The sequence below is a fragment of the Corvus kubaryi genome, unplaced genomic scaffold, assembly GCF_017639235.1.
Source record: "Corvus kubaryi isolate FWS band 111438036 unplaced genomic scaffold, C.kubaryi_AGA036_p1.0 71, whole genome shotgun sequence".
Lineage (NCBI taxonomy): Eukaryota > Metazoa > Chordata > Aves > Passeriformes > Corvidae > Corvus > Corvus kubaryi.
Genome location: NW_024582059.1, coordinates 17425117 through 17441293, shown reverse-complemented (window position 1 = coordinate 17441293; position 16177 = coordinate 17425117). Strand labels below are relative to the sequence as shown.

The 16177-nt window shown below is 40.8% G+C and overlaps 1 protein-coding gene across 5 annotated transcripts in view; it reads left to right on the top strand.

The window, feature by feature from the left end:
- ZNF827 (zinc finger protein 827) overlaps nucleotides 1-16177 on the top strand; it is a 100743-nt gene that overhangs the window by 43920 nt on the left and 40646 nt on the right. For all 5 annotated transcript variants that reach the window (XR_006019872.1, XM_042049627.1, XM_042049626.1 and 2 more), the window contains exon 5: nucleotides 6936-7169. Coding sequence is in view for 4 of the 5 variants with exons in the window: in XM_042049627.1 (XP_041905561.1) it covers nucleotides 6936-7169 (234 nt within the window). In the remaining variant the exon portion in view is untranslated. The remainder of the gene's footprint in view (nucleotides 1-6935; nucleotides 7170-16177) is intronic.

The window sequence follows — 16177 nt, the reverse complement described above, 5'->3', positions numbered from 1 at the left end:
AATGAATCCCAACAAAATGAATGGGATTCTTGCACTATTGCTCTCAGTGGGATTCTGTGTGGAAACATAATTGGTACACATCCTTCATTGCTGGCCTCTCTCCCCACCTCTCTGTGTTTAAACAAGTGCATTGCTCCAGCAAGCAGGTCTCTTCATCTTGTGGAGTGGTATCAAGTGTGCCTTGCTTCTGCTGTTCTTTTTATGTTCCCCGAGTTACCTGCATGAAACAACTTTAAAAAAGACAGGAGGAAGGAGCAAAAATGCTGAGGGTTTGGGGCTGGCCGTGTTAAATCAATTAGAAACTCTTTTCTCCCAGTTTAAGTCATATCTGCTGTCGTGCAAGGAATCAAGTCTTTATTTTGGGAAATAAAGCCGCCATGGGACTTTGGTGACTGTCCAAAATATTTGGGCTCCGCATTCATGTTTTATTAGCTGATTCCATTAATGGAATAATGAAAGAGTAAATCATCAGACAGCTATGTACAGTGTTTTAGTAGATAAGCTAAGTAATCACTTAGATTATATGTTCTGTTTGGCTCGCGAAAATTACTGCATTCCTTAAAGGTAACACAAGTATTTGAAATGTTTTATCATTTGCCATTGACAGTACTGAACTGGCTGGCTTGAAGTCTTCGAACAGCTATTTTTAATAAAATAAAAGCATGTCCAATTAAATTGCCATAATTGATGTATTTGAGTAGCAAGTTCCAAAGAAAAGACCACACTGTCTATATTTAGGATTTGTAGTTTATGTCAGAATGTAAAATTTCAATTAGAATATGTAAGTGCACAGGACTGGCAATTATTGAGCCATGTCCTTAATTTAAAAATACTGTGAATCCCATAATGCTGCTGTCAGTGTAAATACCCCTGACGTCATCATGTTCTCTCTTTGAAGTCTCTCCAGATTTGCGTTTTCCTGGTTTCCATATAGACCTTTTGTTTGAAATAAAATTGTGAAGGGGCAATAGCACATCTACTTAAAACTTAGGCAAATAAAATCTTGTTCTAGTTTTTGCTACTGATGTATCATCACCCTTTTAATCTCTTTTCAGCAATTTCTAGTCTTGCAACCACAATTTCCCAGCATCCTTAAAATCCCACCCGTCATGTTTTACAGCTTGAAGGAATATATAGAATTTAGCAAGATAAAACAGTGTAGTCTCTGTTTTAATTTAGCAATTAAAAATGCAGAATAAGAAACTCCCTTTTTTTGTGCACTCAGTCCAATACAACTTAAAAGAAGCCAGCAATATGATTCTGGACCAAGTTTGTGCTTACAATTTAGGTTTAACGTCTACACAAGCTCTCACATTTGGAGTATAGGACTGGACTAGGCTGATGGCTCTTTTGCTTCCCTGAATACACCATTACTCTGGGCAGAAGTCCGAGCTCATGAGCCTTTCTCTCACATCCATCCAAAATGGGATTTGAAAACACTGTTAGTTCAATCATCTCTGATTGTTTGGTTTGTTTTTTGTTTTCTTAAATAAATACAAAGGTCGGTCTGGTGGTGTTTCTCCTCCTCTGTTTTTGCTCCTTTGTAGAGAGAAGACATTCCCATACTGCAAGTAATTCTTTCTTATCAGCAACAAATTCCTCCTTGCTCCTTTCACTCCTCTCTCACTTTTCTCCAGCTTCCTCACAACCTTACCTGTTCTGCTGCTGTTTTGGTTTTTACCTGGAAAGGAGGAGATGGTCTTGGCTGATGCTACAGCCTTTTTCAGCCTGTGGGACTTTGGCTGCATAGCAGACATCTTGGGGCATTGGGAGAGATGTGTGGTTCTACACCTGCCTTAGCAATTTGCCTAATTCCTCCATTCCACCTGGATTAGAACATGGTGAAATTTTGAGGGCGCAGCAGCAGGCCTGGTCATTCTCCTTTGCTGTCTCTCATTGTGCTTGACTCCAGCTCCCTAAACACAGAGCAGCTTTAAAGATGATCAGGATAGTTAGCTTTTTCCTCAGCCATGACTGGTCTCTAATCTCTGTAGCTGTAGTCTGGCATCACTGATAAAATTATACGAAGGTGTAGTGATGTACTGTGTCACTGTCATCACGGTTCCCTTCAACCCAGACTCCGTGGATGCTTTTTCTCATGGCCTTTTCATGGCAGAATTTTTGTTGTGGATTCTGTTTTCTTCCTCATCTTCTTTCAGACAGATGGAACTGTGACCAACTTCTTGCTGATTGTGACTTGTAATATTGAGCTTGGCTTGGAAGTAATCAGCCCATTTTTCCTCTTTCAGTTATAAACATTTTGGGCGTTTAGAAATCCTCTTAAGTGGACTGATGGAGTTAGCAGCTTCTACCAGAGCGTTTCAGATTAGTGGCAGATACCCAAAGCTTTTCTTGTGGCATTTGGCAGTTTCAGGAAAGTGTTACAACTTTCATCATCTACTTTTGCCAAATGGCTCAAATGATTCCAGTTGCCGGGAAGATAAAAATCAGCAGTCTGGAATATTCTTTGATCTGTGTTTTTTCTGGATATGGAATGGAACAAATGGAGCATTATCCACCATGCTTGAGAGATTCCTGCCTGTTGGTTTCATTTGCTATGTGGGTTTGTTTTGTTTCCTCGCTGTGTATTTCAAAATTAAATTGCTGGGGGTTTTTTTATTCAGTCTGCAGACAACACATCCTTCATTCTGTTCTCACTGCTGTTCAGAATGAATGTAAATTAAATACAAATTAAGGAGATGTGTGTGTATCTATTTTTGTATGTAGGTGGAAGATACTCTTCCTTTTGGGGAGTAATAATTTTGTTGTTCAAATATACTTTAATGATCTTCAACATACTCTTTTTAATTCTTGTCTAGTTCGAATTTTTTTAGGAATCCTCAGTCATGGGATTTTTAAAAACTGGTCATAGTAAACTTTTATTTCCCTTATTTGCAATGTTTTTTTATTACATCTGTTTATTGTTTTCCCTAAAAGGGCTAGTGGATGCATTATACTTGCTATTTCCCATGTGTTACCAATTTTGTCCATAGTTGTGGATCCAAGATGGGACAGAGGCAAGAGTGGTGGGGACTTTTGTTGTTTAGGGGGTCTTTTTTATGCTGTGGGTTTTTTTTCCCCTCTAGCTTTAATGTATGGATCTGATAGATGAGACAACCACCCCGTTTTTATTTGTCCTTCTGTTTTAGGCTTCATTTACATTAGAATCTGCTTATTTCAAGAAAGAGTAAAAACCCTATTAATTGGAGTAATTGGCTTGAAACTGACCCAGTAGTTGTCTGATTTTGGTTTTGTTTTCTGCGGAAGAAAAGTAAGGAAAATAACTCTTCTATTTTTGTGATTTATCTACAGTTTAGACATTTGTTTTTTAGAAAACATCGGTCAAGGAATGTGCTGCCAGTTAATTAAAGAAATAAGACTCTACTTCTGTCCTAATTTATTAATTCCCTCTTCTGTCCAAAACAAAGCAGCTAGAGTAGGCAGAATCAGTGACTGAGGTAAGAACAACAGTCTGGGATTCTTTTCCTTCGTGTAATCCTGCCAAAGGCACACCTTCAGGCCTTCCTCTGGGTTGGGGGACCCTGACTATGTTTTATATTTCTCATGGGTGAGGTATTGTAAACACACAGATTATGCATATCTCATGAAGAGCTCATTTAGATTATGGCTGATGCTGTGCTGGTTGACCTGTTACCAACATGGTTTTGGTTATCACTGTTAGCCTGGATGATGGCTCAGAAGGGTGAGGAGGCAGTGGCTCCTAGCAGCATGTGCTGTCACTGAGGGTGAGCTCATATGGGGTAGGGAGAGAAAGGGAAAGGTGGACAGAAGAAAGGAGGGGAACTCAATTCGTTCTGGATCTGTCACTTCATAGGCTCAGTCATGTTGGAAAAGATGTTTGAGATCATTGAGTCCAATCCATGACCAAACACCCCCTTATCAACCAGGCCACAGCACTGAGGGCCACGTCCAGTCTTCCTTAAACACCTTCAGGGATTGTGACTCCACCACCTCCCTGGGCAGCCCATTCCAATGTCTAATCACTCCTTCTGGAAGAAATTCTTCTTAATGACCAACCTGAACTTCCCTTGGCGTAGTTTGGGAGTATTTCCTCTTGTCCTGTCGCTGGCTGCCAGGGACAGGAGACTGACCCCCACATGGCTACAGCCTCCTGTCAGGGAGTTGTAGAGAGTGATAGTGACCCCTGAGCCTCCTTTTCTCCATGCTGAACACCCCCAACAAGCTCCCTCAGCCACTTCTCATAAAACTTGTGCTCCAGACCATTCAGCAGCTCTGTTGCCTTCTCTGGACTCACTCCAGCCCCTCAGTGTTCTTCCTGAATTGAGGGGCCAAGAACTGGACTACCACTAAACTATTTAAACTTTGACATGATCTACCTCGAATTTTCTGGTCCTCTGAGCTATTAGAACTTGTCTTCTCTTAGTAGGGTTTGAGGATGCCCTGGAATGAAGAGCATAGAGGCACCACCTTACACCTGCCCTTGGATTTGGTCAAACTGACTGCTGACTTTTGGCTTGGTGATAAGAGGATTTTAAAAAAATGCTAATTTCTTCCAAAAGCCCTCCTTTTGATCCTTTTTCTTGTGGTAGGATGATCCAATAAGCATCTGCCACTGCATACCATAGCACCTAACTCTTGAAGTAAGTTCCTTGTTTAAGTCTGTGATATTACATGAATTCTGTTACAGAGATTCTGTTTGTTTATGGATGCTTTTGCCATGGTGTATGGTTGCAAACTTACACTGATCCATGTGAGTTAAATATCACCTCTATTTTAAATGGTGAAAGTGTATAGGCTCACCCAGCCTGTAGTGCTTCCTCTACCTGGCTTGTTTTCTGCTCTGGTTCATGGCAGAGACAAGGCTGGGTCCACAGGTTAATGGTTGTTCTCAGTGAGTCATCTTTACCTCTTTACTCAGACTCATGCTTCCTTTATTTTCTGGGACAAATTTGAATTATTACCTTTTTGAAATGAATAAATTTAAAAGACTTTTTCTTTCCTCAATGTTCTCTGAAAGTTCAGGCAGACTGCTCTCTCTCGGTTGCACTCAGATCCTGGTGGAGTTATTTTTCATATCAGCATAGCAGGTGGAGTGGCATGTTGTAAAAGCAAAGGACAGCAGAAGGTAATTCAGCAGAGAAGGTTTGGATTTTTTTTTTTTTTTGGTGACCATTCATCACCCCAGGTCAAACCCCAGAATAGACTGAGGCCAGGATAAAAAAGATAGATAGAATTTTTTTGTTAGTACCTAGGTAAAGTTAAGACTGGCTTGAGAGTTTTAATGTTTCATATTTCTGCTTTGTCTTTTCTTAAGAAAAAAAGAATAAAAGCAATTCCTTGTGCTGGTAGAAGTGTCTATAGATCATGTTAAAAATTAGATATAAGGTAAGGCAATTTCTGAAGTGAGTAGCACTAATGTGTATGTGCACATTGCTTATGTGTGCATTCATTATACCACTTGCCTTAGTCCTGTTCTTTGGTAGTGGCTTGCCAACCAACAAGGAGGAAAATCAAACAACTCTGAAATAAAAATTGAAAAGATGTGTTGTGGTACAGGGTAATACAGTAGCTTGAAAAATTATTAGAACACCCCCAAAGACAAACACAAAACAAAAATTGAACTGTGTGGAAGTGAACAAAGGCTCAAAGTAGCAAATTTAAGTGTCTAGTTCTGATAAAGATGGCAATTGTACCTCATATTTTAGAGTTTGGGTCTCTGGGAGATGGTGAGCACTCCATGGTGGGATCAGGAATTTGGTTTCTCTAGGAATTTTGGGGGAATTGCTGAGAAGGAGAGTATCTGAGGAAAAAAGCCAGAAAAGTGAGGGGCCTTGAGAGTAAGAAGTAAGAAGCTATGGAAGAGAAAGTAGACCAAGACTTTAAGCAGTAAATGTTGCCAGATTTTGTTGGGGACAATGCTCTGTCTTTTGTGTTTGCAAAGACAGAAGTTTAGGGAGGTGGGAAAGATGTAAACTCGCCAAAGTTAAAGGCACTCAAGGAATCATCTGCTGTGTGTTACTGGGAATTTGAAGTGATGTTTCAGTCAAGAAAAGGTCTCGAGGCAGGGAAGGAGGTATCTCTTCATGGTTAAACATAAAAAAAGTTATAAGAATATTTACTTGAAAAATAATGCAACTTCTTTAGCCTTCTGCTTGTCATGCATCTGCCCATGAATTTATGTTGGCTGGGCTTGGAAGTATTGTTTAAGAGCTGCTCCGGTTTTATCCTTTTAATCAAACACAGTGCAGAGGATCTACTACTGTCAAAGGGTATCAGAAAGACCCTTCAAGAACAGCGCTGCTCAGTGTGTAAATTTTAAGCAGCCCCCCAAAGTCTCCTTACTTTCCTCTGAGGCTGTACAGCTGCTTAGATGGAGTATTTGAAAGGAATATTTTAAACTTACTCTTTCTTTCTATGGATATAGCACTTGGAACAGTGCAGAGCTGTTTTCTGAAAATCCCTCAGTTCTCATTCTTAACATACCAACTTTTAGGACCTAAGAATTTGCTACATTTTCCCTTTTACTCCCCTTTAGGTTTTCTATCTTCCTATTCCTCATCTCTTGTCTCTCTACCATGCTCTAAAAACTTCACATGTCGTATCCATGGGCTTTGCCAAATTTGCCCTTACATGAAATGGTGTTTTAAACTTCCACCAAGCTTATAGAAGACCTACAAACCAATGACCAGGGAAGTGCTTTTAGGAGGAGTAGAGGAAAAAAAGTGAGAGGATCTTCTCTTGAGCTTTGGTACATGCATTTTTTATGTTTCAAAACTCCCTTTGTAGAAAAGGTGCAGAAGTTTGTTTGCCACTTGAAGCACCTTTGAGCACAGTGTGATGTGTCTGCTTCCAGTACCTGCTCTAGCATTTCTCAGGTTATGGTTTCTTCCTGTTACTAGCTGCTCCAGGATTATATATTACACTAAGTCTTACTTCTTTCCTTCTCTTGACAGCTGCAAATCAAAAAGAGCCCTTGACTCCTAATTTTAAAGTGAAGGAGGAGCCTAAGGATGAAGAAGCTGCAAGTTCAGCTGTGTCTCAGTCCAGCTATGTGTTCAGCCAAGAATCTGAAGCCTCAGCTCCAAACATCCCCGAAGAGAAACTCAAGCCACAAGAAGCACAGGCAAATGTGATGAGGCAGGACATGTCAGTCAAGGCAGCATCTGAGCTCCTCATGAAGCTCTCAGGTAGATATTTAATAATATTGAATTTCTTAATTATTTTTTTGTGTATGCTGGCAGGGTTGCCTTGCAGAAGGTAAGTTCAGCTTTAGTAGTAAGCTAAAGAACAACTGAAAAGGCCTGTCTGCACAGTGTCGTGTACATGGAACATCTCCGTTTGGCCTGTAGCCACAGTATCTAATTATCTCTGCTCTGATTTTCATATCAATAACTGTGGAATAAGTCAAAAGAAATGATGCCTTAAAGCTTTGAGGTGCCATAATTTTGAAAATGTACAAAACCACGTTAATACCAATTTATTCACGTGTCACTTTATTAACATCATAAGAAAGTGTCTGTACTTTACTGCATCTGGCATAGCTTTATAAAATATGACTTTTAAAGCCTTTTGGTTTTTTCTGACAATATATTGTATTCAAAATTTCAAGATACACTGGTAAAAAAAATTATCTAAACTCAGCCAGCTTTCTGCATTTAGCAAGACCACTTGAACTTGCCTACATTGATTCAATGATAGATTCTTCTTCCAGACAAGGAGACAGTGTACACACACAGGTAATGTTAAAGCTGAAGGGAGTCAAATAAAAATGTATATTCTGCTAATTATGATTTGGCTACCTGTCAGAATTGAGGTTTAAGAGAAAGTAAAAGGGTTGAATTCTTCCCACTGGGATCAGGTGAAGTAAATGATGAAAAGGCTTTGAACTTCTAACAGACCAATTTTAGGATCAAGACATGAAAGTCAGTGTGGCAGGCTGGGTTTTGTACTTCTGTACCTGAACTGGATCTGATAGATTTTAAGTCTTCTCCAAAACTGGACAAGACTTTTTTTTAATTATGCCAAAGTCATGCAAGAAGTGCTGGTGGGAATACTTAAAGTTTAGTAACTTCTGAGATCCCTGTCAAACCTACCTGCAATCATTTGTCGATTGGATGCTCTCAACCTTGAATTTGAGCTCAGATTTGTACCTGAAAGACTTGAGTTGACTAGGATTTCCCCCATAAAACATGTAATTAATTCACTCCTGTTCATGCCTCCACACTATAATTGCAGAAGAATTTGAATCATTGATTTGCAAGCCTTCCATGTTAGTGGTGTAAAAAGTGCTTTCCAAGTAAAAAAGCTGATCAGAGCAGCAGTTTCCAGATTTTTCCCAGACTCCCAAATACTAAATATTTGGTTATTGGTGTAGTTCACTGTTACTGCTGGTAACTGGTTTGAGTGGGGTGTTTTGGTAGCAAAAGTTTGCAGCCTAATGAATGCTAAGCTGTGACTATTTTTCTTGGTACATATAAATTTATGTAACTATAAGGAAAGAGCTCCGTAATTTAATGTTTTGTCAAGTACTTCAGAGACACAAGTGGTCTGGATTGTCAGTCTGGAGTTCAGCACAAGCAGGATGTTTTTAAATTGTTTTATTGCTGACTATTATGTTAGAATATTTGTGCCTTAAATACCTGTTTATATGAGAGAAATCCTTCATGTATAAAATCTTGGTCAAGTCTTCAGCTTGTGTTGGGACCTCCCAGGCTTTAAAGACTGTAGTAAGAAATATACCAGTGTAACATTTCTCTTACAAGCTCTTAGGAACTGAGCAGTTTTTGCTGACAGTGGTCTTTTTGGCTAATCCATAGATTAGGAGGTGAAGAGTGACCAGGATTTATGAAGTCGGTGTTCCTGCCGTCAGTATTCTGTCATCAGCCAGGGGGTGGGGTTACACCCAGTTTGTCACAGACAGTTTTCAACTTGCACTTCCCTGAATTACCATCTAAGGCAGAAACTGTAGAGGAAAACACTAGAGGAAAACTGAGATACAGTTTAATATAGGACAACTACAAGGGGAAGATTTAAGATGAATGGCTTCTTTAGTGGGTTTTTGGGGTTTTTTTTAATCTTTATCTGGTAGAATACTCCCAGATCACTGGGACTTCCCAACCTACTGTAAGCAATTCTGTAGCCTGGTTTTGGTGACTTAGACCTTACTTAAACAATTAAGCCACTTCTTCATAGAATCATAGAAGGGACCTTAAAGGTGACAGAATCATTTAGGCTGGAAAAGACCACCAAGATCATTGGCTCCAACCACTGACTGATCACCACCTTGTCCTGGGCCACAGCACTGTGTGCCACGTCCAGTCATTTCTTGAACACCTCTAGGGATGGTGACTTCACCACCTCCCTGGGCAGCCCATGCCAATGCTTGGCAACCCTTTCTGTGAAGGAATTCTTCCTGATGTCCAGCCTGAACCTCCCCTCCTGCAGCTTGAGGCCATTTCCTCTTGTCCTGTTGCTGGTTGCTTAGGAGAAGAGACTTCCCCGGCTACAACCTCCTTTCAGGGAGTTATAGATTACAATCAACTGGTTCCAGCCCCTCTGCCATGGGCTGGGACATCTTCCACTAGAACACATTGCTCAGAGCTTCATTCAATATGGCCTTGAACACTTCTAGGGATGGAGCATCCACATTTCTTCCTGAGCTACTTCTTCAGATTAAAGGGAAAACAAGAACAAACTTCCTCCTTTTTCATGCTACTGGAAAGAAACAAAAAAAATGGAATGAGTATATCTTGATGTTTTACTCTTTGTGGGAAATCGTCAGTCAAGTGCCCTTGTTAGATTTGATATATTTTATTATTGGGTTTGAGTCAAGTCCTTCCAGACTCTTTATATTCTTGGTTAGGACTGAATGGATTGCGTTCTTGCTTTGTTATTTTCCCTTTCTTCTGCGTAATACTAATCACCAAAACCTGCACCACATACAAATTCAGCAAGGGATTTCCAACATAATAGTATTGTGCTCCCTGCATTCCTGACATACGTGCTGCTGTTATCCTGAGCAAGAATATTGCTGATTGTTTCAGCCTCGTGGGTGGGAGCCTCTTGGGATTTGGGCGTAGACCTTGCTATCTCCTTCCATGTGAAGGATAAACTGGTTTATATTTTTCACTGGGAAACCTCTTTTCCCAAAACGAGGTGCTAATGTTGCCAGCTCTTAGCTGTACAGGGTGGTGGAAGGCCTTTCCAGCTCTGGAGCCTGGTTTGGTCTGGTACGCACTGTAAGGTAGATTTACTCCAAATCACCAGCCCCTTGTCAGGCCCCATTTGTCAGCCACTCAGAAATGGCTCTAGAGCTAGGAAAAGTTAGAATAATAAACATCTTCTGCTGTGGTAGAACATTAACAGAACATTTGTTAGTTGCCATTGTAGAAGCAGATGGACAGAAACAAGAGAAAATCACACACAGCTACTTTAGTTCTACAAGACAAGGCTCTCTCTTTCAAGCTGGCGGGCTGCTGGGACGCTTGCTTCTAGCAACAAGACCAGTGTGAGATCAGGCCCGCACATGACTTTGGTGGAACTGGACCTTTTACACCAGTTCTCTCTCTCCCATGTTCCCCTGGGATTCAGTTCATAGGCGTGATACCTACTCACTCTTCTTCCAAAGGATTATCCAGGCTAAGAGGGCTCGTGTCTCTTGGGCCTGTCTAGGCAGAACCCACTTCCATCCAAATGGTGAGGACAAATCTTCCTAACAATCAAACTGCTATTTCAGAATAAATCAAATGCCCATTTGAAAGAAATGGTGCTTGGGAGTTACCAGGCAAAGTTCAAGCAGACTTTCAACCTCCAGTTTACAGAAGAAAATAAAATTCACGCCATGATATGTATGAGTGCACAAAGGTGAGGTGGGAATTCTGTCCATTGCTAAGTTTTGACTGAGACTAGATCCAGTGGTGAGCAAACAGATTTGAGGAGATAGTGGAGTGGGGCAAATTGCTGTCATCTCTGTTTGGAAGGGTGCCATCCCTGCAAGATTTTACATTCCCATTCAATATTGCATAAAATCAGTTAGAATAACTGTTTTTTACATTCTTACAAGTTCTCTTTTGTGGAAAAGCTAATTTATTTCTCAAAATACTTAATTAAGTGGTGCCCTCAATGATTCCTGATCAGTTTCATACACTCAGTCTTATAAATTGAAAGGTAGGTTTCAGAGAAGATTGAAATTGAAAATAAATATTTGCATTTACATGCCAATTTTAGAGCTGAAAAACTCATTTTCTGCTGAAATAGTCGTGCTGCTGATATGTTTGGGGCACATATTAGCTTTTAGAAGCATACAGTGTTCTGGCTTCTTGTCTGAAAATGAATGCATAGGTGGAGGAGTATAATTTCTATCCCAGCTACTAGCACTTTTCAAGTAATGTTTTACCCAGGGATATTAGTATGTCCTAGAAATGTTGTCTGAATCACATTTACCTTTATTTCAGATGTATCCTCTTCTTGAAATGTGTTCATTTTGCATGTCAGCAGTAACTGAGGGTGTTTTCCTCCTCTCTTTTTCAGTGGGTCAGTTCCCCATGTACTGCACACCTCCTTGTTATCCCAAGCAAATGTGTGACCTTTGTGCTGTTTGGTTCCTTTGGATTTTTTATTCTTCAATCCTCGGGTCACACAGTGTTCTCTTGTAACACACCAGTACCAACAAAGTGTCTTAATTTTGGGTTATCTGCACATGCAATTAGTGCATACTTCATGACCTCAGCACACAAAGTGAGGTGTTGCTCTGTTCCAAAAGCATTCCTGATCAACTCCATTTATTGTCACCTAATTATATGATAGTTCCTCTTTTGGAACAACTGGTTATTACAGGGGAGGGGTGTGATGGGTTTTTTGGCATTTTTTGATGAAGCCTTTATCCACTTAGAAATGTTTATGGTAATTTTGTATATCGTGCCTTGTAGTTAATTTTTTTGACACTGTATCATACGTTTAATTGAAATCACATGGGTTAGAACAACAATTTTAAAAGAGTAAAACGAGGGCAAAAGACTGATAGTACAATTCTAGCATATGGTAAAGGCCAGAACTAACCTTGCTGCATATTTCTTTTCCACAACATTGTGGACTGCTTTGGGTAGTGCCTGTGTGGAGTTAGGCTGCTCTTTGGAGATCCCTGTTGCTGGTACCTCGTGAGAGTCCCTGCACCTGGACTGATTGCAGGAGAGCTGTCAAGGCCTTGATAACGGGCAGAGGAGGCAAAATACAGGGAAGTCTGTTGTTCCTTGGTGCTTCTGTAGGAGCCCAGAACGTAAGTGGTGAAGTGTGTGATCTGAAATAAGACTTTGTGGGAACTAGAGAAATGGCAAACCACGGCAAGTCACATAGCCAGATTATACCCTGCTACTAGCCAAGTGGGTGTTTTGGGTTTTTATTTTAACCAGGTTCTTCAAGCAGGGTCTTGCAGGTAAGCACCACCATCCTGCCATTTAAATGGAAGGAGCAGCAGATGTCTATCACAACTCTAATTAGTCTATTGCTTTAATTTGCTCCATTTCTTTTCCTTGGCTCTCATTTCTGTGAAGCAGCTTGTAGTTGCAAAATTCTGTAACATGGGAGTTCAGAGGTTCCACTTTTAAAAATATGAGCCATTTCATGATTTTTTTTTTTAATGCAGGATCCTGTTACATTGATTCATTGACGTTGTCTTATATAAAACAGCAGTTTGTAAAAAGTACTAGCAAAATAAAGCATCAAGCACAGTGCCCTAGGGAACATCAGATGTTCCTTGTTGTGTCTCTGTAGCAGAACCTTCAGGGCTCGCCAACTGTTCCCTACCTCTGAGGTTTTATTTAAGCTGTTTTAGGGCATGTTTATTTCTAGCAAATCAGAACAATTAGCATAACAAAACGCCTGATTCTCTGTGCTGAAAGCTTTTGAAGCTGGTACAAGTTGACCCACTAGTTACCCCTGTCTGCTTCACTGGGGAGACTGGTACATCAGTCCAATTTATGAGACATATGGGAAAGGCTTTCTTTTCTAAGTTGATTCATAAAGTTGATTTGTAAAGCTGATGGACATTTCAGCAAATATGAGCAACTTAGAATTTTAGTCACAGAGTGGAGTTTTAAACAAAATGGTGGGAAGAAACATGAATGATTTAACAAGTGTTCATTTGATTTTGGCAATGCAAGGTTATTGGACAGCTGTTGTATCAGCAAAAGCAATAATTACTTCATGACTTGTGTTTTTTATGAAATATATCCACTTACCTTTGACTTCTATCTCAAATAAGGGGAAAAGCAGAGTGTGCTGCATTAGGAAGGGTATGTTCAGTGTCCCCTCCAGAGCATGTGAGTGCTGCCTGGAATCACAAAATGGTCTGGGATGGAAGGGACCTTTTAAAGGTCATCCAGTCCAACCCCTCAGCAATGACCAGGGACATCTTCAACACACTCAGGTTGCTCAGAGCCCCTGACCTTGAACATTTCCAGGAATGGGCCATTTACCACCTCTCTGGGCAACCTGTTCCCATGTTTCAACACTCATATTGTAAAAAAAGTCTTCCCTTATATATAGTCTGAATGTACCCTCTTTTAATTTACAACCACTGCCTCTTGTCGTATCACAACAGGCTAAACAGTCTGTCCTCACCTTACAAATCAGCTTTGAGTAATGAAAGGTTGCTGTAAGGTTTCCCTGGAGCATTCCCTTCTCCAGGCTAAACAAGCCCAGCTCTGTCAGCCTGTCTCCACAGGGAGAGTGTTCCAAACCTTCTGATCAGGTCCATCAGGTCATGGCTTCCCTCTGCTGAGAGGCATCAAGGGAACTGAGCCTGTTCAGTCTGGCACAGGGGAACTGAAGGCCGATCTAATTGCAGCCTGCACCTACTTGAAGGAAACTTGGGAAAGTGGTGGAGTTAGCCTCTTCTCCCTGGTGGCAGATGGTAAAGGAAGGGGTGCCAGCTGCAGCTTGGGAAGTTTGGAGTAGACATTAAGAAAAATTTCTAGTGCTGCATTAGAACAAGTGTTCCCTTCCTTTTGAAAGTTCTGCAAGATAAACCCACAGCTGGCCTGGTGCCGAAGGTTCAGGAAATAATTTTGTTTGGAGGGAACCTCCAGGGTCATTTATTCCAGACCTTTGCTCAAAGCAGATCCAATAAGGGCAGGCTGCTGAGGGTCTCACCAAGTTTTGAATGTATTCAGGGATGGAAAACCGAACCTCTCTCAGCAACGTGTGTCAGTATTTCACCATCCTGATGGGAATACTTTTTCCTGTATGTATAAACAGAATTCCCCATGTTCCAACTTGTCTGTTGACTCATCACTGTGTATTTCTGAGAGAAGTCTGACTTTAGCTTCTCTACACCTTCCCTTTATTCCTTAGAGAGCTGTCAACAGCAACAAAGTGTCCCCTTAGTGTTGTTTTCTTGAGGCTGAACAAATCCAGTTTTTGCAGCTGTTCTCCTCTTCTGTCTTGTAGCAGCCCTCTGACAGCCTTGGTTGCCTTCTGAACGTGCTCTGGGATGTCAGTGTCTGTCCTGTACTGGGGAGCCCCAGATAGGGCACAATACCCTAAATGCAGCCTCGTAAATGCGGAACAGAGGGTAAGAATCTCCTCCCTCTGCCTGATGGCTGCAGATCTGATAAAGTGGCCCAAAATATGGTTGGCCTGGGATGCCACAAGGGCATTTTGCTGACTTGTGCTCAGTGGGGACTGGGTTGTGATAGCCTCAATTTTCAGAGACTGAATATGGTCTTTCTAGAACTTGCCAGCCTCTGTCCTAGGCTGGAGAGAGGTGTTGCCTAAGGCTAAATTTAAGAAGTACTCTTACTACTACATCTTATTGAGGTGACACTGTCAGGCCTTCAGGGGTAAATGTTGTACCCTGAGCTTTTAGGTAGCACAAGTATTGTTGTATGTTTCTGCTCTTCTAGGTTTGGGGGGGTTTTTTTAGCACATATCACTACTTTGTGGTTCTTTGCACTTGTGAATGCCAGAGAACTTGAAAACTGGAAGAAATTGCTTCCTCCTGGAACAAGCCTGTCCAGTACTCTATTTCTCATATCTGATGTGGAAAATCGTCTCACTCTATGTGAATGGGATGACATTAATTAAGGCTTTCATAGATTAGATGATTAAAAGTTACACTGCTCTGTAAAGAAACAGCATCTCTGTTGGTTGATAAAGTACATGCATGTGTAAAATAATTTTCTCTGTTTTCTCTTATTTTGTTAAGGTGTTTCTGTATCACAAAGTTAATGGCAGAAAAAGACATATTAGGTGACTTAGTTCATCTTTTGCCACATGTGTCTCAGCACTGCTGTGCTGTTATTCGGAGCCTCACCCAGGTTAGCTTTGAATGAATAGCAGGCCATATTTTGGAGATCACGGTCTGGATACTTCTGAGCTACTTGAGTCTTTTTAGCCCACGGATTTTTGTTGTACTATTATAAAAATCTGACCTGAAGAAAAAAACGTGACTCTCGTATTAACTTCATATTCTGATACATTGCAGATTATTTAACCAGCTCATCTACTGGGTCTGCTATAAAAGTCAAAGATAAAATGATTTTCATTATTTGAACCGGGAGACCTTTTTGTGTACCTGTACTTGACTTGAAAAGCTTTAGCTGCACTATAACTGTGTGAGATACCTATGTAAAGAAATAAGGGCTATCACCTTGCTCTGCAATGAACAGTACAGAAGGGAAAATAATCTTCAAGAAGCTGGAGTTTGACTGCCTATGTGGTGAGACAGGTATGGGCATAACCTTAATTGCAGTGTTTTGCCAGTACAAGATCTAGCACAGCGGGGTTTTATGCCTGTGATTGCTGCTTGTGGGACAGACTGTGACTGTGTTTCCCTTTCATTAGCTCTTGTAAAATTATCAGAAACCCTCCTTCAGTCTTCTCTTTGTGTGTTTGCTTTGGGGATTTAGAGTATGACAGAATTCACATTTGGCAGGGACATTCTGTCAGATCAAAAGGGTGCAGCTGGGAAGATAAAGGTCAAAGGAAATGATCAAATATGTAGATTTAGTTAGGGCAATTGGAGTGCTTGCTGATGGTGAGGGAGAGAAGGTCACTGGTATTGCTTGACTCTTGCGTTAGTTGGGGTCCTATCAGTTTCTCTGATACAAAAGCATTTGCAGGACAGGGAATTAAACTGTGTGGAGCAGGAACAGAAATAGAAAGAATATTTTAAAAGCAGAGAGAGCAGCAAAGGTCA